At 38.0% G+C, this 25,536-nt stretch overlaps 1 protein-coding gene across 1 annotated transcript; it reads left to right on the forward strand.

The window, feature by feature from the left end:
• The first annotated feature begins 4,217 nt into the window (after positions 1-4,217).
• On the forward strand, positions 4,218-5,645 carry LOC149167547 (heat stress transcription factor B-4-like). The gene is made up of 2 exons (XM_089431554.1): positions 4,218-4,463; positions 5,085-5,645. The coding sequence occupies exons 1-2, from the start codon at positions 4,236-4,238 to the stop codon at positions 5,526-5,528; spliced, it is 672 nt and encodes a 223-aa protein (XP_089287680.1). The 5' UTR covers positions 4,218-4,235; the 3' UTR covers positions 5,529-5,645.
• Positions 5,646-25,536: the final 19,891 nt, after the last annotated feature.

Consider the following 25,536-nt stretch of genomic DNA (forward strand, 5'->3'; position numbering starts at 1 on the left):
TGAAGAAGCTTCTGTGGGAATGATGCAAATACTTGGTGCTGCTGCTGCTATAGAGGTGATCTCTCGAAGGGATCCTAAGAGGAACAATTTGGAGTATGTTCGGATGAAGATTGGGAGTGCTGATATACTCACTATGGTGGATAGTGGGGCTACTCACAACTTCATGGGTGAAGATACTGCGAGAAGGATTGGGCTGAAATTTGTATCGGTGAAGGTGTAGATGAAGACAGTCAATTCTCCTCCTGATTGTGTTCTTGGTGTAGCTAAAAAGGTGGACACAACACTAGGTGGATGGACAGGAAGGTCAACTTTACTATAGTGTGGATTGATAACTATGAAGCTGTGCTAAGAATGGAATTCTTCAAACAATTCGATGCTATGATTGTTCCACATTTGAAGAGGCTGTACATTTACGATGGAAGGGAAGATGTACCCCTTGGTGTTCCAACCATTGGACTGACAAAGCCTGATCGTAAGTTGGTAGTGATCTGAATGGAGGATTAAAAGCGCATGGAAGAGATGAGTAAGCGGTTGTCTATGGTTGAGACAAAGCTTACTGAGCAGTCATTGGTCATCAGGACACTTTTTGATAGTATCTTGGATTTTTCAAGAAGGCTAGAAGTGGTTGAGGATGATGATGATGATGAGGAGGTTTATGTGAGGTCGAATGTCCGAGAGGAGGATTGGGTCACTTATCTACAGAGGATGGATATAGAAAATCCTGACAGATGGATTGAGATGATTAGTGAGGGAGAGCCTTCAGGCTCTACTCCCTCCACATCTTCTTAGATGGGAAAGAAGATGGGGCTCATTGTTAGTTGCTCATGGTAGTGAGTCCTTAAAACATGTTGAGCATGTATGATAGATGGTGCAGGAATGGTTCGACATCAAGTATCATGACATGTTGCAGATAGTATGGAGATTCCATGGACCTGAGCATGGGTGAGATTCTTGGTGAGTCCGAGATGTGGCAGAATCCGAGGTAGACTGGTGAAGGCATAAGGATGTTCACTCTCATGGCTTGAGCATGACAGTTGGATTAGCTACCCAACTAGTTCAAACATGGGGTCCGGAAGTACACGGAGAGATGTTGGCATCAAGCAGACAAGGAGGACAGTTCACAGGATGGGACTACACATGATAGAGATGGCAGTTCTACATATGTTCAAGGGATGTTTACAGTATGTGGAGGAGTTGACGTCATGGACCGAGGATGAGACAGATATTGATGTTGATCTTGGTGGATGGCTACCAGGATGTGCCTTGGGCAAGGAAATCTTGGTTGTCACACGGAGGTTTGACAAGGTTCTAAATTTGGCTAAGTATGAAACTTGGCGTTTCCAAGTATACTTGTAAAGCATTGTAATATTGAAAGACTGTATAATATATTGTTGGGCAGACTCATTGTTCAGGGAGTTGCCCCTCCCTTTATACTGTGCAATTGTGTTCTCTTGTATAATTGCTATTGATAATGAATGTGTATGGGTGTTCATTGGTATAAAGGAAACATTAATAATACTTGAAACACAAACTAAGTAGGATAAGTGGTTAGGCGTAGTCCGCGAACATAAGTATTGGACAATTATTCAATCTTTTGATCATCCACAACAATGGTGAAATAGGACCCGTTCACTCAGAAAAAGAGACTATTTCATTCATCAAATCATAAGTATCTAACATATTATTACCTAAATATTTAAAACGAAAACGAAGTGGTGACCAAACGTTTGTATTAATCTATGATTTGTACAGATCGTTCAATTTACTAACTCTATTGAATCCATTCGTTCGTGAAAAGAGATATCTTTCTTCGATCGAAGAGATTTCTACAACGCCTTTAACAAAAGAACAAATAGTCAATTTTGAAAAAACTTTTTGCCAACCTTTTTTTAAAAGATCCGATTCAGAAGAAAACAACTTTGATCAGTGCTTTAAAAGGGGTTTCAGTTCAAACGTGGGTCTTATTCAAACTCGATCTTATCAAGATGATTTACTATCCGAAATGTTTTCCAATAAGAACGAGGAAATTTTTCCTCGTATTCAAGATTGGTTTGTAACGGAATGTTTAAAAAACAAAATAGTAAATGAAGACATAGATGGAAGGAGTACCCTTTCTAATTCATCTAAAGAGGAACAAAATGTTTATAGGATCTCTCAAATATATAGTATTTTTTCAAAATGGGATTTGTTCAAAACATATATGCCCTGGATTTTTACCTCTGCATGGTGTAAATATATTGAAAATATGCTTTTAGATACTCTTTCGGAGATATTACTACATGGCAGTAATCCATTTGTATCTATTTTGCAAAATATTAAGCATAATATTTTGCTTAAACGGAATATATTGTGGGAACTTTCTCATCCATTATGGGAACCTATACAATGTAAATTGAGAATGAATCTTATCAATAAGTTTTTTTTCCAAGTAATAATTTCAAGGATTTTTTCCCTTCCTGCAAGGATTTTTTAATAGAGGAAACTAGTGATCGAGAGAAGTCATCAGTTCCATTCATATGGGCACATATGAGATTACTAAATGCTCGGGGTATAAATATGGGATTCTTATCCCTTTTTTCGTTCTTGGGTATTCTATTCTTCAATATTTTAAAGTTATTTCTTTCACCTTTATCAATATAAAGAGATACTTTGAACTCATCAAGTATTTAAAGCATCCATGATACGTGATAGAGTTGCAAAAAATGATTAATCCTCCCGTGCCTAATAGCTTTCTCTATTATACAATAGACACATCCAGTTCTCTTCCACAGATTATTAATAGTTTTTTTCTATGAAGAGGAAGACGAAGACGAAGAATAGAAATATAAAATTGCTTATAACTATAATAAGAGAGTTGAACGGATTGTTCTCTAGTATGGATATCTCCGAAAAAGAGATAAACTTACTAGTTCAGTGTCTAATGATGTAAAAAACCCTTTTTAAATTTGAATCAATTTTGAGTTACAGTCATAATTTATTCAAGAATGAATTTGGAGATCAAATCATTAGACAGCCAGGGCTTATTCACTTACGATATTTGGGAAAGTGTTCGGTGGTGCCACACCTCGCCAAGCGCGGTTGAAAGACTACCGCCGGCCTGGGGGCGTGACAGTACCAGTGCTGCTGCCGAGACTCCGCTGCCGAGACTCTAACTTAAATGCGATAAAAACAAAATGCAGAGTCGGGCCATAGCCCTCCCTTTCCTCCCACTGTTTCTCCCGGACAATGCTAAGCCCAATTGGGGTGGCCTCTTGCCCATCCCTTACCCAGCGAAACCCCCACTAGCGCATGTAATTGATGCATGAACCCGACCATATCATATAAATGATGCAGGAACGAGACCGACCGAATTACATACCAGAGAGCGGTTGCTAGCCTCTGTGACACCTTCCTTCTCCACTGCAAATTTCTCGTGCACGTCGAATGTCATTCCCATCTCCACCACCTTACCTTATTCCTCCCTCTGCCACCTTGCGAGTCCACTGATCATGCATTCATGACTAAGAACACCGCACCCACTGCCTTGAACATGTAGGGGACCGCGTTAATTATACTTCTAGTACAAACCATGTCACTTCGAAGCGGGTAGCCTCTGACACCCTCTCTTATCCAGATCGGGAGCAATCGTTATAGTTATATAGCTATAATATTAATAAAAATTAGAATTTAGTGTGTATGTTTGAAACAATTTTCACCTACAGATCGCCGTAATTGTGGATAATATATTTCAGGGACACAACTCTGTATTAAAAACAAATAAAAAACCTCTCACTTCCATTTCGACTGTAATTCTCGGAATTCGAAATCTTTAGAAACAACAATATTCGTCCCATGGCTGGTTATGAGTATTGGAATAATTAGCATGTGCATACTGTCTGCGCAGAAAATACAGAGCACAGAGAAAGCCGAAGAAAATGAAAGCCCAATTGACTCCAACGCCTCTGACAGCGACTGACTCCAACAATGAACATGGCTACTTTGAGAATAACGGCCAATTTGTCTACTGTTATCACGTGCGTAGGGTACTCTGCTTTGTCTTTTGCGCTGCATTAACATCCCCACTCCCTTCGTGGACTCTAGTTACAGAAGCTTCGGTAGAACGAAGAAGAAATAATGCAGGTACACTTGACTTATTTATCACTCTCACAGTACTCATCATGCAATGTTACAGGTTATATACTCTGTTAGCAGGGGCTGTTGCAGAGCAAGAAGTTACCAAAGCCGGTAGAGTCCTGATGGTAAGCGATGGAGCTGTTAGGGATGCAGGGAGGCTAGTGCCCGCCCCTTTTCTGGTGAAGACATACCGTTTAGTGGATGATCCCTCCACAAACCACATCGTTTCTTGGGGAGAGAATAACAACACCTTCGTGGTATGGCGCCCCAAAGATTTCTCTGCGTCTGTGCTGCCATGCTATTTCAACCACGCCAATTTCTCCAGCTTTGTTCGACAGCTCAACAATTATGTAAGGATTCTCTCCGTTCGGTGATAGCTATGATCCGCGTATTTGTATTAAATTTTTGGAATATTTTGAAATAGACATTAGCCAGGTCATATAGAGATTCTGTAGCATTATACTGTCCTTCAGATGATGTAAATATGAACTATTTTGGGGCGAAGGCAGAGGCACTCCATTCTATACAGAGGGGCTGAATTAATAGTTTTTTGTAGGACGAAACATAGAATATGGGGGCAAGTGAAATAATAGTTGTAAGTAGGAAGTGGTTAAATGTTCGTATTTGGTAAAAATATGAAGTTAAGTAGACATAAATTTTGAGGAAGCAAATCAAAAATATGTTGTTGTAATCACTTTTTTATGAGGAAGAAAATAAAAAATATGCTGTTGTAATTACTTTTTTTTTTTTAATGAAAAGATTATATTTCTGAAAAAGAATAGTAGGCAGGTTAAAAAAAATGGTCGCTAGGTTGAAAAAATGGATACCGTTAAAACTGGCAGCTAGGTTAAAAAAATGGATACCGTTAAAAGTGGTAGATATGTTATTATTCCTAAAATCTACCATAATAATAATAAGAATGCTTACCAAATTAGGGCTGTGTTAATGTATTTATGGGGTTGGTGATGCAGGGATTTCGAAAGACATTTCGGGGGCGGTGCGAGTTTTCGAACAAATTATTCGAGAAGGGCAAGCAGTATCTCCTTTGTCATATCCATAGAAGAAAAGCGTCCAATCCCTCACCCATGCAGATGGAATATGGTAAACCATCTTTATTATTCCCAACTATTCTGCCGACACAACACTCCAATGTTCTGGCAGCGCCTCTGCCTTCTTCTCTGTCAGACCTTGCAGAAAAGGAAAGATTAAGAAAAAATGACTCGTCGATGTTATCGGAAATTCCCCGCCTACAGAATATATGCAGCAGGGACATCACGTTCCTTGGCCGGAATCCTTCCTTGATCGACACGGACCGATCAAAAATCGACAACGCCAGTATGGGTAGTTCCATGACAGACGTTACAGAGGAGATCAGTATGATCCCCCAAAAGTTGTTTGGAGTCCTTCTCTGCTAGGAACCTTCCTACAGAAGTAACAAACTTTTCGTTATTTGAAAGGTCATGCGTCGAGTTCTGTAGCTTCCACCTGAATGAAATGTATCGGAATATAAACACAGCATATGTACGTGTACTTTTCGGGGACTATTTTATAATAATAAGATCATGTTGACCATTGTTTTCTCGTAGAATTTTGTATACTATCAAGACGATGGCGCAGGTTCAGTTACAGGCGTTTCTTCATGGGCACTGTTTTTCTAATAATTTATGTTAAACTAGATGCCTTTGCTTCATGGTACCAGTCATTGTTTGGCTGGAACGATCGTCCGGTCCTGAGTTTTTGGATAAATTGAGTACGAGTGTTAGAGTATTTTTCATTGGCGTGCCTTCCCAATATAACATGTCTCATAAAACTTGAAATTCATTTATTCCATAAATGTTAAATCAGTCATATTCCATAAATGTTAAACAAATTATTTTATTATTAAAATCAAATTTTTTATATTAATAAAATTCAATTAATTTATTATAATTTATTAAAGTATTACTAATAATTTCATGCTTAAATTTTACAGTTAATTAATATATATTATTATTTTTAATTAATTAATTAATTATTTACTTTTATATAATATTTTGTATAAAAGGAGCGAGGGTTAGGGTTTTCAGGGTCTCCATGACTCTGTCTTGACAACCATGCTAAAGTACTACCAAATGAAGGCCCGCAACGGACCTGCGACACACGGTTGAGGAAACAGTGAATGGTATGGCGGGGGGATAGATCCTCTCCTATAGGAACGTTGCAATAGGAGAATCAAGCCAACATGGAGTAGCTGGAGGAAATGGGGGAAGAGGTAAAGGAATATCGGTCTTGGGAGCCAAATGGCAAGCGAGTTTGGGAGGAAAATGCCTGCCAAGAGCTGCAAAAAAACCAAGATTTGTTATCCTGAACAACAAACTAGAGGAGTATCGAAAATACATGAAGGATCATGCCCTCATCTACAAGTTCATAGGGGCATGGCTGACAGAGAAAGAGTTGATTAAATGGATCTAGCAAAGATGGCAACCAAAAGGCCACATTGATCTCAAGCTTGGGGCGAAGGGTTTCTTCATAGTGATCTTCTCAAATCTGGAAGACAAAGAAAGGGTTTTCGAAGACGGGCCATACTTCTTCAACAATGTTGGTCTCTTCATTAGGCACTAGGAAGAATGCTACAACCCAGATCAGGAGAAACTCCTGGCTGCCCCAATATGGGTGCGGCTATTCAGTCTACCAATGGACTTCTGGGATCCAGAGATCTTAGAAGGAATTGGGAACTCTATCGGCACCTTTGTTAAAGTGGCATATTTGACAAGAAAAGACAGATATACCTCATATGCCAGGATATGCGTTTATATGAATATTACAGAACCGCTCCCCGATTACATAGAGCTAGAACACCATGACAAGGTATGGCCACAACCTCTAGACTACGAACACATACCATTATGGTGTTGCTAATGTCATGAATATGGCCACTTCTTCCGGGTATGCCCCCTCAACCAGAAAGAAAACCCCTACGCGGATAGGTGGGTAGAAGAATTGATGGCTAAAGAAGATAGAGAAGGGTTCCAAGAGGTGCAATGGAGAAAACAAGCCCAGAGGAAGCTAGGGAACCAAAAAGCAAATCAAACAGAGAAAGAACAAAGACCCTAGAACAACTTTTTAGTATTATAGGAAGACGACATGGGAGTAGATATGAGGGACATCTCACCAGAAATGGGAGGCCAAAAAGATAAAGAACTAGAAGGAAACAAAATGAAGAAAATGGTGACTGAGACAGAGCAAGGAGCGGCAGACACCATGCAAATGGTGGAACAAACCCTAATGGAGATTGATAACCAAAAAGAAGACTTAAGTGCAAAAAAGCAAGTTATGAAGCGACTACTGTAGGAATGGAGACATCTGGACGAAAGATTCATTCTGGAAGACCAAAAGCCACTCTACAAGGACACTTTTCAACAATATAAAGACAAGCAGGACTCAGTGATAATAAGCCAACTGGAACGTTTAGGGGTCCAAGCCAGCTAAGCGCAAGAAGCGAGAACACAATGAAAAGGAGGTAAAAAAAGAGGTAGGAGAATGATGAATGAATCCATACAAATGGTAGGGGAGCTACTGGTGAATTCGAGAAGAGTAGTGCCCTTTTTAGAGTTCTTCCACCAACCCCTAAAATTGTTGAAATGATTATTACAAACTGGAACATTAGAGGCCTCAATAGCAGAGGAAAATAGGGGTACCTTAAGAAGAGACTGAAAAAAGATAAGCCAAGCATTATGATAATACAGGAAACCAAAACCAGTGAAAGAAAACTGAAAGAAATAATCGAACACTTTAAGACGGAATATCAAGTCATGGCTCAAGACGCTAATGGCAGTGGTGGGACTGACTATTCTATGGAATCCGGAGGAAGTATGGTTTGAAGACTGGATCAGCCTACCAAGAATTCTTACAGGCAAGTTTCGAAATATTGGACCTAATAAATGGGTTCTGTTTACAGGGGTTTATGGACCCCATATTCCTGGAGAAAGAGGAGCCTTCTTACAAAAGTTGGTAAACCTGAGAAAACTTTACCGAGAAGACCTATGGGCAGTGGGGGGTACTTTAACATGATCACAACCCAGGGGAAAAAAAGGGAGGAATGAGAAGAACAGATGCAGATATGGAAGCCTTCAGTGAAACCATCACAAATTTACGCCTAGTTGATATGCCCACAATCAATGGGATTCATACCTGGAACAATATACAAGGAGGGATCCATCAAATAACATGTCAACTGGATAGATTCCTACTCTCGGAACAGCTGATAAGCAAAGATATTTTCATAGAAGCTTCGATACTTCCATGCATGGGGTCAGATCATTGGCTAGTATGCCTAGAGGTGGACCTAAAAGAAAGACCCATGAACCACCCCTTTAGGTTTGAATCCTTCTGGCTCAGAGACCCAGGAATCCTTAAAAAAAATCGAAGAATGGTGGACACGAAGTGAACAATAGGGTAGGAACAGGATGCACACCTTCCAATTGAAACTAAAAGAGCTAAAGAAGAAGCTCAAGAAGTGGAATAAGGAAGAGTTCAAGCACATTATCAAGGATCATAACGAGCTCAACAAGCGCATGGTGGAAGTCCAATAGAAAGTTATACAGGAAGGGAGGTCAGAAGATTTGGTTCACGAAGAAGGGCTACTGATAAACAAGATGGAGGAAAGAAGACAACAGAAAGAGATCCTCTGGAAATGGAAATCTTAGGTCCAGTGGTTGAGGGAGGGAGAGCGAAACACAAGATTCTTCCACAAAGCCATTGTGCATCATTCCCAAGACAATAGAATTTACTCCCTAAAAGGTGAGGAAGGACAACACAAAGTTCAAAATGAAGAGATGGGAGACATTCTGGTCAACTGTTTCAAAGATCTGTTCACAAAAGACCTTGACAATAGAATGGAAGCCACTCAAAGAATCATGCAGCATATTCCCAAACTAATAACTAGTGATCAGAAAATGGCCCTGATGTGAGCCGCCACCCTAGAGGAAGTAGAACCGATAGTCAAGGGCATGCAGAAGAATATAGCCCCTTGACTAGACGGGTTCACCGGAAATTTCTATCAAGCCACCTGGCCATTCATGGGGCAAGACATCCTTGAGGTGGTGGAGGAATCGAGATGTAACCAAAATGTATGTCCAAGTCTTAATTCTAATTTTATTGCTCTGATCCCTAAAACTACTAAGTCTGATGAACCCCAAGGATTTCAGCCCATTTCCCTTTGTAATGTCATTTACAAGATTATAGCTACTCTCATTGTCAAATGCATGAAGCCCCTGCTTCCCAACCTCATTTCTCTCAAAAAATAGAATTTGTTGAGGGTCAAAAAACCATAAATGGTTTCATTACATCCCAAGAAGTTGTCCACTCCCTTAAGTCCCATAATATTCCTGGTATGATGATAAATTTGGATCTATCCAAGGCGTATGACATACCTAGCTAGGGATACCTAACGAGTATCCTCAAATCCTACGGTTTAGCCCAAAGATGGATGAACTAGACCCTTGCCATGATATCCTCCCCGATCTTCTGTATTCCGCTAAATGGAACTCCCACCCCGACGTTCAACCCAACCCGAGGCCTTAAACAAGGGGACCCTATCTCACCCTTCTTGTTCATCATAGTAGTGGAAGGTCTAGGCTGATACATAAATCATGAGGTACGCGAATCCCATCTCCAAGGCTTAAGGATATAGGGTAATGACATGCCCATCACCCATCAACAATTTGTAGACGACATTATGCTTTTCTATTAAGCCACGTTGAGGGAAGCCTGAAGCATTAGAAATACTTTAAACACCTTTATGGACACCTCAGGGAGTAAGATAAATAATGAAAAATCATGAATTTTTTTCTTCAATACCCAAGGGAATTCAAGAGCTCTCTAGCTAGAATCCTTGGGTTCAGTATTGGAAATCTATTGTCCAAATACTTAGGCATGCCACTCTTTGATAACCCTTTAAGAAATGCTTGTTGGCAAAACATCCTCCAAAAACTTCAAGGAAAGCTCAATTGTTGGACTTTTAGATCTCTAAACATTGCCGGTAGAACAATGCTTCTCAAAGCAGTGCTATAGTCGATACCAATATACCAACTCTCTAGAATGGTTGCCCCAAAAGGAGCATGTTCCAAAATGGTGGACATCTTTAAAAAATTCCTGTGGGGCGGAGCCCAACAGATCAAGAAATGGGCACTGGTATCATGGCAAGGCCTGATAAAAAAGAAAGTGGATGGTGGGCTAGGTCTTAGAGACCCCTACATCTTGAACCAAACCATGGGAGCAAAACTTTGGTGGTGATGGATGGGTGGGGGATTAGATCTATGGAAACAAATCTAGACATGGAAGTACAACATGTCGGTAAGAACTGAGGATATCCTAAGATATCAAGACCCCAATAAAGGATCGACGGTGTGGAATTTGGCAGCCCGCAACAGGCACCTTATTCATCAGCATGCCTTCTGGGAGATTCGCAATGGAAAAACAACAAGATTCTGGACAAAATCTTGGCAACAAAGAGGAGAAATGATAGAGAGATAGGAGCTCCAGGATATATATCAATACACTAGGGGCAGGAATAAGCATGTGGTGGAGCAATATTGGAAGGAAGAGTAAGGAGTGGAAAGTTGGAGGAGATGGAAGACAAAAGAAGACTAGGAGCAGGCAATAGAAATAGAACAATGGGAAAATCTAGACAAAGAACTAAGGAAAAGGTAGATAACGATCCATTCAGACCCTAACATTTTGAGATGGGATCAAACCATCAAAGGCACCTTTACTATAAACAAAGCCTACGACATACAAGTAAGACAAGATCAGCAAGGGCAAGATATCATATGGAAAAAGATCTGGAAAGGAGGTTGGTGGCCCAAGGTAACTCACTTCCTCTGGATGGCTTGTAAAGGACGCATATTGACCTGGGACCAATTCCAAAAACAAAGCTTTCAAGGACCCTCCTTTTGCTGGCTATGGCACCAACATAGGGAAGAAATGGAACATATCTGCAACACATGCCAGTTTGTAGAGAAGAAGTGGAGGCAAATGCAAGGAGTTTTTGAAAGAATGGACAGAGACCAAAACAACATCAAAGGAACAATTCTCCTATGGTGGAACCATATATATTCAAGCCCTGTAGTAAATCGGGCATGGGGTCTAGGCCTAGGATTCACCCTCTAGGCGATCTGGAAGGAGCGAAACCATAGAATTTTCAAGAATAAAGCAACATCACAGGAGAAAGTATGGGATGGCATAGTCCAGAATATAAGGGAAACAATCCTTGCAGAGACATGGCACAAAGAGGACTGGAAAGTGCCTCCTTAAGAATCCTGAATCCAACAAAAACTCAATTTAGCCTCTGGGATAATCGCCACTAAAGCATGGAAGACAAGCAGTGCGGGTATGACCTTTGGGTCCCATTTCACCCCCCTTGGAAGAAGGATTCATAAAACTTAACTTTGATGGGGCTTCCAAAGGAAACCCTGGAGAGGCAGGGCTAGGTGGCCTCTTTCGAGATCCTCAAGCTAACACCCAGCTTATTTATGCAGAAAGTTGCGAGATAGCCAATAACAATGAGGCAGAGTTTGCTGCAGTATGACAGGGCCTCCTAATAGCTGTCAGAATGGGATATCGAAACCTAGAAGTGGAAGGAGATTCAAGCCTAGTCATAAATACCATGGAAAAATTAAACAATGGTACTAAATAGGATAAACTTAGCTAGAGTTGGAGGATTGCAAGACTCATCCAAGAGATAGGCAAAATCATCCCCAAATTTGATTATATACAGGCCAGACATGTCAGGAGAGATGGAAACAAAGGGGCTGACTTCTTGGTTAATTAGGGGTGAAATCATCAGCAGGATAGGCTAGAAAATAAATGGCCAGTCAGACCCTGGCATACAACCTTCAAACCCCAAGAGGCAATACTAGCCCAGGATTTCAGATAGAGCCAAGAAAGCAGAATCCAAGAAACTCATGCCCCAGATCAATATGCGGGTCGTCGTAAGTCAAGCCAGCCTAGGTGCAGCCATGCATAGTACCTGGGCACTAATTACCACCATCCCCCACATGCTCAAGGAAAGGGGTGCGGTGTCCTTCGACATGAATGCCTATTGGGAAAGTGGGAAGTTGGCAGGATAAGAAATAAGGTAGGGTGGTGGAGTAGGTGAGTCCATTCAACGTGCAATGTAGGAGTGAAAGGATGTAGAGAAGGGTTGTGATACAAAGCAATGGAAGGTTGATGAAATAGGAGTAACCTTGGTCGCGGACGGACACATGCAGAAACTGGGTATGTAATTTGGCTTTGCCTCAGCATTGAATCTATGTTCTGGTTGTGGTTCTACTGGGGGGAAAGGAGGGGAAAGAGTCCAAAACTTTGGGGAATTGAATTCTGCTAGTGGCAATGGGGAAGGAAATTGCTTGCCATGGCCTCATTTTGTGTATATATTTTCTCCCAAACGGGTCATAACCAGGGCTGCTAGTGGGGAAAAAGCAGGCTGCGGGGCTATGAGGTTCTGTGATTTGAAATTAAGGTTGAGGGGAAACTGGATAGCGATACAACAATTCAAGAGGGGTCAAGGGTTGTAGAGAGGGGTAGGGAAAAGTTGAGGGCAGGGGGATCGGTCTGTAACCAAGGTAGTAGTTTGTAGAGAAACTAATGGGATAGCTGGAACCTACATGGGATTGAAGGAAAAGCCAAGAATCCGGTGTGGAAAACTAGCCAGAGGGATCTGAGAGGCAAATCCATTTCTCTTTGGGCCGAGGGAGAAAGAATATGGAACCAATGTAGGCATCTGACTAGATTCAAGGAGGGTTTGTGGGCTTGACTTGTGACAGAGCTGGATGACCTGCATACAATCCATAGTAAGGGGGAAGGGAACAATGGCAGGCCTCGAGGTAAGAGTTAGAGATCCCCCCTCTAGGATCTTCAGGCTTTAGCCCACCCCTATCCATACGCAGTAGGAAATGGAGGAGAAATAAAACATGCTTGGGAATGGTGGTGTGTCAAGAAAAGTCTAAATTTGAATCTAACATCTTCTAGGGGTCAGCAATGTTCTTCCAAATAGGTCATGGCCTGAGCTGCGAGAGGATGTAGGTGCGGCAGGAGAGGCCTGACCCCCCAGATAGATAAGGGGTTGAGCACATCGAAAATTCGGAAGGGTCAGAAATCAGTAGAGCATCACATCGCTGAAGCAGTACAGGCCTACCATGAAGGGACGGATGTTGGAATTCGAAAATTGATGGAAGAATGGGAAGAGGAGGTAAAGCAAGAAAGCAAGACACAGGAAGAGATGGATAACTGGAGGACTCTTGTTTTGGATCTAGGGAACACTCGAGGGATAATCAAACAGTTCAAGCAAACACTTTACCTGTACTGGTTAATGAAGAGTTTACTCGGCAAGGCGATGGAGCAGATATCAGTGGGTATGGAGGTAATAGTATATGGATTGTTGAATTACAAGAAGGACACAGAGAAAATTGTCTTCCAGCTGCACAAACAGGATATCAGGATTGACAGAATTGACTGCCACATCCCTTGCATTCTCGATTTCTATGGTATTCCAGGGGCTACTGTTGAAGATCCTACTCCCGTCACATCTGCCTCAGAGGAACAGAAGGATTAGACTCATCACTTGCATAATTTTGGTCTATGCAGTTAGATTTTAATTTTTATATTGCAAATGTGAGTTTTTACAGTTATGTAGTGTCTAGACATGAGATGGAGAAGTATCTAGCCTAGCTAGAAAGACTGAAACAATTCTATTTTTGGATGGCTTATAACGCTGACTGATGGCCAACAGACTTGGTTTCCCCTTGGGGAAAGTTGAGGGCACCTAGTTAATCTGTGTGGTGTAAACTTGTTTATTATGTAATAGAAAATGGAATGGGCCTACCAAGATTAACAAAAAAAAGTAAATATTTTATATAAAAACTATCATTAGTATATTTAATTATTATTTCAATTGACACTTTTTCATGGGGCTCTCACATAAGTGAAATTACATGATTGACATTTTGAAAAAAAATAACATTGTAATAGATTTAAACATTATGGGCAGGCTTTTATTTGTGTGTAAAGAGGACAAGAATGTTTTCGACTAGGATGATTTTCTGGCGGATTTTCATCCCATAACCAACGGTTGCCGCTTGTTGGCAATAGGTCGATCATCTGGTAATGAGTGACATGTATAACCATTGTATGGCCAAGCTAGAGACAACCCTTGGAGAGTATGCCATGTCCTCCATTTGGCTTTCATCCTCAGACACATGGCTTGGTTGTGTATTTCATGATGTAGGAGTATGGTCGAGGTTTTTTCACATTAATTTCACGAGAGTAGATAGATGTGTAGTTGGGATCGATAACACCACACTAATTTTTTTTTTTTTATGTTCTCAACACAGGCACAGAGGTGGGGGATTGATGTTGTTTTGATGTGCTATGACATGCAATTACACTTCATTAATGATCGCCATATCATGTGAGCTCTTGGGATGGCGGAACCCTAGGAGAAGTATTACTCTTGGCACTTGTTGGGAGTATGGTTTTGACCTCATTTTGAGGGGAAATGTCGAATTTTGTCTGTAATGTTATATAAGAGTTTGGTACATGCTTCAGGGTGGAAAACATTAGTTGTATGTTCAGGGTGGCACCTCCAAGTTTTACTCCTCTCAGGGTGTTCTCTGGACTTTCGTTTCTTCTTCTGTAATTTTGTTTTACACGATATCTTCAATGTCATTAATAGACTAAGGGCGCTCGTTGTTTATTACCCAAACATCCAAGGTCCAAGCAATGTTAAGTATTAGTCTTGGTCCTCGCTCTACATTTTCCAGCGTCTGAAGCCCATGCCATGTTAAGTATTAGTGTTGGTCCCTGTTCTACATTTCCCAGCGTCCAGGTCATCTAAAGTTTCTGTCTTCATTTTCTACTCATGTCTTTATATCGTCGATTCAGGTCATTTAAAGGTACATTGTTGGTCCTCGCTCTTTGTTCTTTGAGGTGCAGGTTGTCCCAAGTCTCGTTGTTGGGCACTATTATGTGTGGCTTATATCATTGGTGGCTATTTTTCCTGGGTAATTCTCAAACAAGCATTATTATGGGGAGTGTCTTGGCATCAAGTGCAGGAAACCAATGTTATTCATGTGTTTTTTGCAGAATTCATCATACAGGCCTTCATTTGAATTGGTTGTTATACTCCCTTTTGGAGACCTTCAATTTATTTAGCCCTTTGGCATATCGTTCAATTTCCTTGTCTTGGTCGTTGGAGTTTGCTCTACTGGGTCTTTTTCTATATGGTTGTAACTATGTCTACAGTCGAGCCTTTCAGGGGATATATTGGAAGTCACAGGGGGTCAATTTGTCTTTCGTTTTGCACCACAACGGTTTTCATGACTATTTATGTCTAAAAGAACTTTTTCATACGTTCCTGGATGATGTGTATATCATGTCCACACCAGTGTACTCAAAGCTCCACGTTTCTTTGAATTTGGTAATATGGGTCATAGTCATCTTGTCTTATCTATCCATTCACCAAAGTCATTACAGTGGGCCATTACAAAAGATTTTTGTGAAGTTTGTTTAGATGTTTTGATTTCGTATGGCACTTCATCATTGTTTGCTTAGTCACAAGGGAGGAACACCATGGGCATCCTCCTATAGACATTAACGGCTTTTAGGTTGGGAATTGGTTGCAAACTTCTTTGATGTTGTGCCTTTGGAGGTGTGAAAGGAAATTTGCATAGTGGAAGCAAAAGAACTTGGTGACCAGGTGTACCATTATGATTTTGAATTTTGTGTTGGTAAAACCAAATGGGTATTAAACCCAAGAAAACTAAGGAAGGGAAGGTTACATTTTTTGCACTCATTATCTACACACAGATAGATGAAGACTCTTCTTCACATGGCACTCTGAGATAAATAAGTGGAAAATTACAAACACTTTATTGGTCAGGATGAATTGAAGAGGATCTTGAAGGATATCAACTATGATATGTATGAAATAACAGTTTGTTTGAACAAAATAGAATGCTACATCACCTCAGATTCAAACACTAACTCAATTGCACCTCATAATGGAGAAGCGGTTATCAATGCTACCCTAATCAACATGGTCAATGGAAATTTGTCTGCAGATCAATCAGTGATAATTTTGGCTTAATGAGTCCATCATTGATTCTCTTCTCCCGGGAGTTACTCATATGTTCTTTTGGTATTTTAGTTTGGTGATTGGTCTTATGTCCTTGTGTTATCATCTTTATCCTTATATGGTATCAGATGTGTAGTGGGTAAAACACTAATTGTAAGCATATTTGGTTTTTTATATGAGTGGACAATCATCATGTATATTTGTTCACAATAGGCTAGTTTCTCTTTCGTTATGATGTGAGTAGTGCTTTTAGTTTGTGATGTTAATAGTTTTTTTTTTGTTACTAGGTCAATGCTGTGCTCCAAAGAACATCAATTGTGATTTTTTTTTTCCGAATATCAATAGAAATTAATGGTCGAATATTAAAAAGAAGAGCACGAGAATGGTAATGGTTTACATTTTATCCAAAAATGCATAACATGTTACTGTAAATAAATTTAATTTCATCGTTTATCACAATGTAAATTGGCCAATCTTTTATGTTTTTTTTGTTGGACAAAATTTAGTTAATTATAATATAAATATGTAAAAAGGTAAAATTAAAATATAGATATGCACAAAGATAAAATTTTATTAGATTAGTAATAATGTAGAAAATTTAAATTTAAGTGTAAAAAATAGAATTATTTAAATATATATATATATATATTTATATAATTTTTATTTAATTGATATTTTAATACCAATATCTTAAATCTTTTTATAAAACATAATGTTTATAATTATATTAGTATAATAGTGTTTAAATAATATAATATTGTAAATTAAATAAAAGTAATAATCAATATGACTAGTTACATTTTTTTAGTGTTAATACTATGTTTTTTTCTTAAATCAAGGGGATTCTATTAATTTAAAAAAGATTTAAATAGTTATATGTAGTTTTCTAAAATTATTTCATCCTGATTTCTACTGGATTTGTTGGCCACAAGGGAGGAACAAAAATATATAGTCAAATTCCAGTACAAAATGAGTAACCACAACTTGAAGGACCAATGAAACCAAAATACACCTAATATCATAATGCAACCCACAACCATCAAGGATTAGAAGAGTTGTCAGAGTTAGGTTCTCTAGTCGAGTTCCAAGGTGATGAGGGAGGTCTAAAATTACCATGTATGTATTTTTCCATGTGTGCCATCCTTCCTTCAAAACGTTCCATCTTCTCATATATCCTCATTTGACCCATCTACAAGGTGGCCAGTTAATCCCGCATTTTCTATTTATTGCGTTTTAGGTTGTTCATGAATCGTATGCCAACATTTTTTTTTTTAGCATAACAGTCTTCGCTAAGTTGTTCCAGATGGAGGGTTACATGTCAAAGATGAATTTAAAAGGAATCCAAGTGGGCGGGGGGGTGTTAATTCCACTCTACCTGGTGATTGTGCAATATTAGTGTCCAGCAACTCCTCCAAATCTAGATCTTCAATCTTATGCTCAGCCTTTTCCCCCTCATGTCAATTCCCTCCCCACCTTGCCATGCTAGCGGTGTATATTTTTCTTAACTAAACTCCAAAAAAAAATAAAACATAGACTGTTCACCCAAGACTTTCCTCACGTGACCACCATATTGCCACCTCGTTGCAAAAACCCACTATGTCATCTCACCACCCCATACCACCACCATCCCAACTTGAATTTTGTGGACAGACATGTGGTTTGGATGGCCACCCATGGAGTTTTGCCCATAAGACAACACTCAAACCCTGACCTGTAAGTCCTGTTTTCAACCACAAATATACTTCAAACACCACCGAGTCTGTCAAGTGAATACCCGACATCTCATAAAGAACCAAGACCATTGAATTAACCACCCCCAAATAAGCAACAAAGCAATAAAATTTCAATAATTCCCATCGCTGCCACTAGAGATGCCTGCAACCATCAAAAATAGAGTTTGGGTACCTACCCTAGATATTACGACCCAAACAGCCAATGTTGAGACTTAAATCCCCATTCCCGACAGGAAATAGAAAGCTTAGACTAACTACCCTAGAAGAGACAAACTCATAAAAAATTCTAGGAATTATATAAGGAAAAAAAATTACATACCTAAGATACCTTAATAGTGCATTGAACATAGGTTTTCAAGCCAAATTCACCCAACAGACCATACTTTCCCACCCTTTTAAATGCCCATTCTTTACAAGATATATTGAACACAAACCAACTACCCTAGAAATGACAAACTCATTACAATTTTTATAATTATACAAGAAGACCATTCTATTGACTAGAGAAACGTTACTCATGTTCTAAGAATTGGTTTGCATGCCAATTTATCCCAACATAGCTATTGGAACTATGACTAATGTGTTGTCCTTGATTGAAACCTACTTGATAAAGTTGTCAACATGATGATTATGCAGATGCTATAGGTGAGATAGAAGAAGGAATATCAGTTTAGAGACAGAGGAATGATAACAATGATGTTTGGAAAGTATACGCAGGTCCTGTGAATAAAGGTTGTGTACATACATGAGTATGGTAAACAACTTCCGCGCCCTAGTGTTGTCAATACTAAGGGTATTTACCATGTTATTGACACATAGTAATGAGAACGACAATGGATATTTGATCTCGTCAAAGAATACCATTGGCATCACTAAGGGATTGGCCTAAGGTATTGTCTAAGGCCTAAGCTATATAAGGAGATGGAGATAAAAGTGTTAGGTGTGCAAGTTTTATGCTTTCTATGAATGATTTGATCTGAAATAGGTGTGCACCAAGGAGCATAGAAAAAAGACAAATCTAAAAAATTTGATGTATGGTATCATATGTACTTGCTTGATTTGCTTATTGAAAATATCTACATGTGATAACTTTGTGTTGTTAATGATACTCTAACATAAATATGGGATAGTAAGGGGTGTGAAGTATATTATGTGATTGCAGCAAAAGTGTGATTCAGTTATTTCAGATATATATGTTGTTTTTTCTCTGAAAAATCGCGTACATACGTGGATCTTCATTTGAATAGTTGCACATTTTATTTTTTTGCAGTATGGACATATTTGTAAGTAGGTGTGAAGAATGAAAGGCACGTACATACACATGATTGATTTATAAGAGTCGTGTACATATACTAAGGTTTTGTAGGATGAGATGATGATAATGGTTGATCTGTGATGTTATGTTTACTGCTATATGTCGATGAAGTCTTTCTTATTATAATTTGTGTTTGACAATACTATTTGGGATGAATTGATATGAATTAGAAGTTAACTAAGTGATTATACTGATGTGTGATAATTTGTATTTGGTTCAGTGATTTATGTTTGCTTCAGTATCTATTTGGGTGATTGATTTAATAACATAGTGATTTAGATTCAATTATCAATATTTTGAGATCTGTATGTGGGTATTCTTCAGGAGAAGCACATACATATGCAGGTATAATCAATAACAGCAACATATAAAATTTGATGCATGCTTTATCATGGTTTGCAGTGGCAGCAGTAGCTTTCTATGATGGGTAACAATGTTTAACTTGGTTATTTGATGAGTGGTTAAGCATTGGTATGATTTATTTTGAATTGATCAAGTTGCATTGGTTACATTAAAATATTTGATGATCTAGTCTTTGAGTAGTTGATTTCAAAATTGTTGAGAGTGGACATAGTTTGAAACTTTCTGAAAAGTGATCCACAAAGAGTTGAGGATAGCAGTCTTCACAAAGGAGGTTGTATCTCCCTTCCAGTAGGAGCTGGAAAACTAGAGAAGGTTGTAGAATTCTACAGGTAGGAGCTTGTGTATTGGTTAAAGTTTGTATCAGTATAAGATTGTAAGAAGACTATTTTTAATAAAAAAAGAAGACAGAGAGAACAACAATGGTGGTTTTCTCCCACATTGGGTTTTCACCCAAAAAATATTGGTGTTCATATGGTTTTGTATGTTTATGTTCTATCTGCTTCTTAATTGTTCATACTTACTCTTTAATTGATGAATAATGGAATAATAATGCATTGATTAATGTTGTATAGACGATCAGAAAAGTTATGTAGATATATGCGGTTTTCTATAGTAACCGTAGCGTACATATATCGGTTTCCTTTATAACAGTCGCATATAATGATTAGAATAAGAAATTGAAACTGAAAGTGTGTAAAATATTGATTCCCACCCCCTTTTAGTATTTTTCGTAACAATTGGTTTCAGAGCAGGTCCTTTAGAAGAATCTTGATCACCTGAAGGAAGATTCATCAAGACGAGCAATAAAGAGGGAGTAACATCTATCAGGCCACCATTGTTGAATGCAACCAACTTGGTTTTCTAGAAAGTCAAAACAGGAGCTTGTCTATGGCCAGTTGGAGTTGATGTTTGGGAAATTGTTGAAGGAGGCTATCAATATCCATCCTCCATTCCTATAGATGAAGTAGAAAAGAAAAATTATGACACCAATGCAAAGGCTATCAATACTCTATCAAGAAGCTTGGAAGAATCAAAATTTATGAAGGTTATGCAACTGAATACAACAAAGGCTATATGGGATAAGATCATCCAAAGTTATGAAGGTGATATTAAGGTAAAGAGTGCCAAACTCCAAACATTTAGAATTCAATATGAAACTCTTGTAATGCATATTGATGAAAGTATTGCAGGTTCTTTCTTAGCGTAGATGAGATCGTTAATTCAATCAGAAATCTTGGTAATGAATTAAAAGAATTAATTCTTGTTGAGAAAATTCTAAGATCTCTAACCCCAAAATTCAATTTGAAAGTATTTTCCATTGAAGAAATGTAGGATTTGAAAAACCTTATTGTTGAACAACTTCATGAGATAATAACAACTTATGAAATGAGAACATGGGTCCCGTAGGTATCATATAAGCAGTATTCAAAGCCACTTCTAAAGGAAAATAAAAGGAGGAGCTGAAGGAATCAAGTTCTGTATCAGATTAACCAAAGGCAAACTTTGTAAAGAAACTCCAAGTAGGAATTGACAGATTTAGAGGTAAGCTTTCTTTCAAATGATTTGCTTATGGACGGGTTGGTAATCATGCTATCAAATTCCCTTATAAAGAAAACCATGAAAAGGGGAAGAATTATGCAAAAGTAAATATTAGAGGAAGGTTTGAAAACAAGAAAATTTCTACACACATGAAGATAGTGATGGTATTTCAAATGGTGAAGAAGGTGAGTCTGATCAAGTATATAAATTACTTATGGAATTTGAAGATAAATATATTGATGAGTCGGAGATTTTTTTATGGATTCCATAGAAGAAAAGGATAACCTTATTAAATAAATAAGTCTTCTTAAAATTCATCTAGAAGAAGCTAAACTAGTAGAAGAGGCATTGAAGAAACAAATTCTAGAAAGGGAGAGACAGAATGAAAACTTAGAATTAGAAATAGTAAGTCTAAGAAAGGAACTTGAGAAAAAAAAGGTCTAAAAATTAGAGTTTCCAAAGGATTTGAGACCCTCAAAGAAATCATCAAAGTACAACACTCTCGTCTAATACAAGAAGGTCTTGGATACAATGGAGGATCATCAAAGATTGTAAAATCTTTTGAAACAGGTATAGGAAGCTATCTCAATGCAGTAAAGGGAAGCAATCAAATCTAGCTCTCAACAATACAATGAGGGATCAAATGTCTCTCAGGTAAACCATCCTTACCACACTCAAAAGGGAAACTATACAAAAGGGTACTATACTCCTAGGATTTTCTACTTCAATGGTCAATGCTTCACTTGTCATAATTTTGGTCATAACGCTGCTCAATGTGTCGCTTATAAAACTATCACGACTAAAGAAGCAAGAAATAAAAGGCTGATATTGGATAACATAAATAGTCTTACAATACTTTCTCACCTCTCCAAGATGAAACAGAATGTTCCTTTTGTAATAAATTTGGGCATAAAGAGACTTAATGCAAAAGAAGAACGAGACCAACTCTTCAAAATGAAAAAAAGGAAACAACATTGAAGGTATGGAAAAAGAAAACCATAGAATCTGAAAATTGTGCTTAGATTTGTATGTAGGAGATCAAGAAAATATATGGTATATTTACAGTGGATGCTCGAAGCATATGACAGTTGATAAAGATAAGTTTATGTTGTTTAATGAAACAAAGAATGAAAAGTACGTGATCTTTGGAAATAACTCACATGTTGCTATTAAAGGGAAAATAATTATTTTGCTAAAGGATAAGGTTAAATATGGAAATGTATTTTTTGTTGATGGATTAATAAATAACTTGTTGAGTGTTAGTCAAATGTGTGACCAATGGCATGAGGTTGCTTTTGTATCAAAGAATTGGGTGGTACAAAATGTTGATACAGGTAAGATCATAATAAAGGGAACAATAACTTGAGGTAATGTCTATGTTTTGAAAGGTGGCCAAGAGCATTGTTACTTGAGAAAATCAGAAGAAAGTTGGATTTAGCATAAAAGATTGGGACATCTCAGCTTCACCCAATTACACAAGTCAAGAAGAATGGGAGAAGAACGTGACTTGGCTAACATCTCTCTGCCAGAAAACACCATATGAAAATCATGTCAATTTGGTAAGAAAAACAGAGTTTATTTTAATGCTAAAGAAGGTAATTTAAATAAAACTTGAACTTATTCATACTGATATGTGTGGTCCTATGAGAAAGAAGTCTCCTTGACGTGAACAATACTTCATATTATTCATTGATGATTTTACTAGATTGTGTTGGATTGGCTTATTGAAACATAAAGATGGAGAATTTGATAGATTTTAATTCTTCAAACATTTAGCAAAAAATGAGTTAGATTTAAAAATAAAATTTCTTAGATTTGATAGAGGAGGAGATTTTATATCAGATGAGTCTTTCAACTTTTCTAAACAACATGGTATTAAGAGGCAGTTTTATATAGATAAAACTCAACAAAATAGAGTGGCTTAAAGAATGAACAAAACAATCAAACAAATAAAGCATTCCATGCTTGATGAGTCCGGAGCACCTCATACCTTCTGGGGCAAGAAACACATACAAACATGAATATCCTCAACAAAACTCTTATTTGGGTAAATAGTGATAAAACTCCTTATGAACTATGGTTTGGTAAGCCTCCAACTATCAAACATTTTAGAGTTTTTGGAAGCAAATGTTACATAAAGAATAATGATAATAAGCTTGGAAATTTTGAATCTAGAGATGATGAAGGAATTACCCTTGGATACTCCTCTAGAAGTAAAGGATATAAATGCTACAATTAAAGGCTTCAAAAGATTATTGAATGCATTGATGTTGTAATTGATGAAGCATCCATAGGTACCAAAAGAGAAGTACAAATAGATGAATAACTTGTTTCTATAACAAGCCAAGAGGTTGTAGGAGAGGGAACAAATGAGGCACTAGAAGAAGGAATTGGAAGCATAAGAGCATCAAAAAATACTCCATCAAAATATGTTCAGAAAAAAACATCTAGAATCTAAAATTCTAGGTGAAAAGGATGTTGGAGTACAAACTAGAAGAAATCTTGTTGGAACTTATAGTTACCTAGCCTTACTATCCACAATTGAACCTCATAATGTAAATCAATCAAGCGAAGATGAATGTTGGGTTAAGGAAATGGATGAAGAACTTGAAACCATAAATGGGATTTAGTACCAGGACCTCATGATAAAAATATTATTGGGACCAAATGGGTGTTCAAAAACAAACAAAATGAAAATGGATAAGTGATTAGAAACAGAGCAAGACTTGCTTGCAAAGGCTACATGAAGTAGGAAGGAATAGACTTTGAAGGAACATAAGGATATTCATGTATTTATAAAGAACTTAAGATTTTGGTGTATGGTATTCCAAAGATACATATTTTGCACTTCATTCTTATATACACACAAATTGGGTAGGTAATATTGATGATCGAAAGAATACTAGTGGCAGAGCATTTTATTTGGGACCTCGCTTGGTATCATGGTTTAGAACAAAACAAAGCTGCATTGTTTTATCTATTGCTGAGGCAAAATATGTTGTTGGTGTATCTTACTATACTCAAATTTTATGGATGACACAAACGTTGCAAGACATTCAAATGACTTTTCCTCAACCTATACCTATTCTATGTGATAATACTAGTGCTATAAGTATTTCAAAAAATCTTGTCATGCACTCAAAAACCAAGAATATTCCCATCAAATATCACTTTCTCAGAGAATAGGAGCTTGAACAAAATGTCAAACTGGAATATGTTCATTCAAAGGGAAGATAGATCAATGCCTTAGAATTCGGCCTCTTTGAGGGGGCAACCTCCTTTACATTACACAAATGAACAATTCTTGGATGATACAAATGACTAAACCTCCCTTCTATATATAAGAGTCTAAGGGGTCATAATATAATCAAGCCTTCATAACAGTAATAACATAATGGCACAATAATAACAATAGTGGGTTTCTATGGGGCACACTAATAACAATATGGGGACAATAGGGGCACAATAATAACTATAAGGGATACCATGATAATAGTAATGGGGGAATCACTAGTATTATAGGGACCTAACATTTCCCTCTCCTTCCAAAAGGTGTTGTCCTCAATGATTGAGTAGTTCTGGATGCTTCTTTATAAAATTCTCATCCTCCCATGTGGAATATTCAACGAATAAGTTCTTCCACATGGTGAGATACTCTGGAATTGATCGATTTCGTAGCTATCAAGTTCTTATTTTTGTGACTGCTTCTGGTTCCAATATGATTTTTCCTTCCTCGTCAAGTTTTGGCAATATTGTTTGAACTGGGAGCTTGTCACCTATAACCTTCTTTAAACATGAAACATGGAAAACTGGGTGCACTCAAGAAGTGGCAGGAAGATCCAATTTGTATGCCATAGTACCAATATTTTGCAACACCTTGTACGGACCATAATACTTTGGTGATAATTTATTATCCTTCTTAGCTTGCCTGAGGGACATTTGTTTATATGGTTGTAGCCGTAGGAATACCCAGTCACCTACATCAAAAATTCTTTCACTGCAATGTTGATCTGCCTATTGTTTCATTCTATTATGTGCCAATGTGAGGTTATCCTTTAAGAGTTGGAGAACTTGTTGTTGATGCTCGATGTGATGTTCCACTGCTTGAACCTTAGAATTTTCTCTTAAATATGATCTGATGGATGGTGGATGATATCCATAAAGTGCCATAAATGGAGTTATTTTTGCTGCAGTATGGAAGGAAGTGCTATACCACCATTCAGCGAGAGGCAACCATTTGACCCATTGTGTATGTTTATCAGATACAATGCAACGAAGATATCCTTCCAAACATTTGCTTACTATCTCAGTTTTCCCATCAAATTGAGGATGATAAGATGAGCAATGAGCTAAATGAGTAT

The sequence above is a fragment of the Pinus tabuliformis genome, chromosome 5_1 (genome assembly GCF_031772625.1).
Source record: "Pinus tabuliformis cultivar Carrire ecotype Pingquan chromosome 5_1, CPIR1, whole genome shotgun sequence".
Taxonomy (NCBI): Eukaryota; Viridiplantae; Streptophyta; class Pinopsida; order Pinales; family Pinaceae; genus Pinus; species Pinus tabuliformis.

Coding starts and splice junctions, on each gene's coding strand:
- LOC149167547 (XM_089431554.1), top strand. CDS start 4,236: ATGGTAAGCGATGGAGCTGTTAGGGATGCAGGGAGGCTAGTGCCCGCC. Junction 4,464..5,084: donor TTCGACAGCTCAACAATTAT/GTAAGGATTCTC, acceptor TTGGTGATGCAG/GGATTTCGAAAGACATTTCG.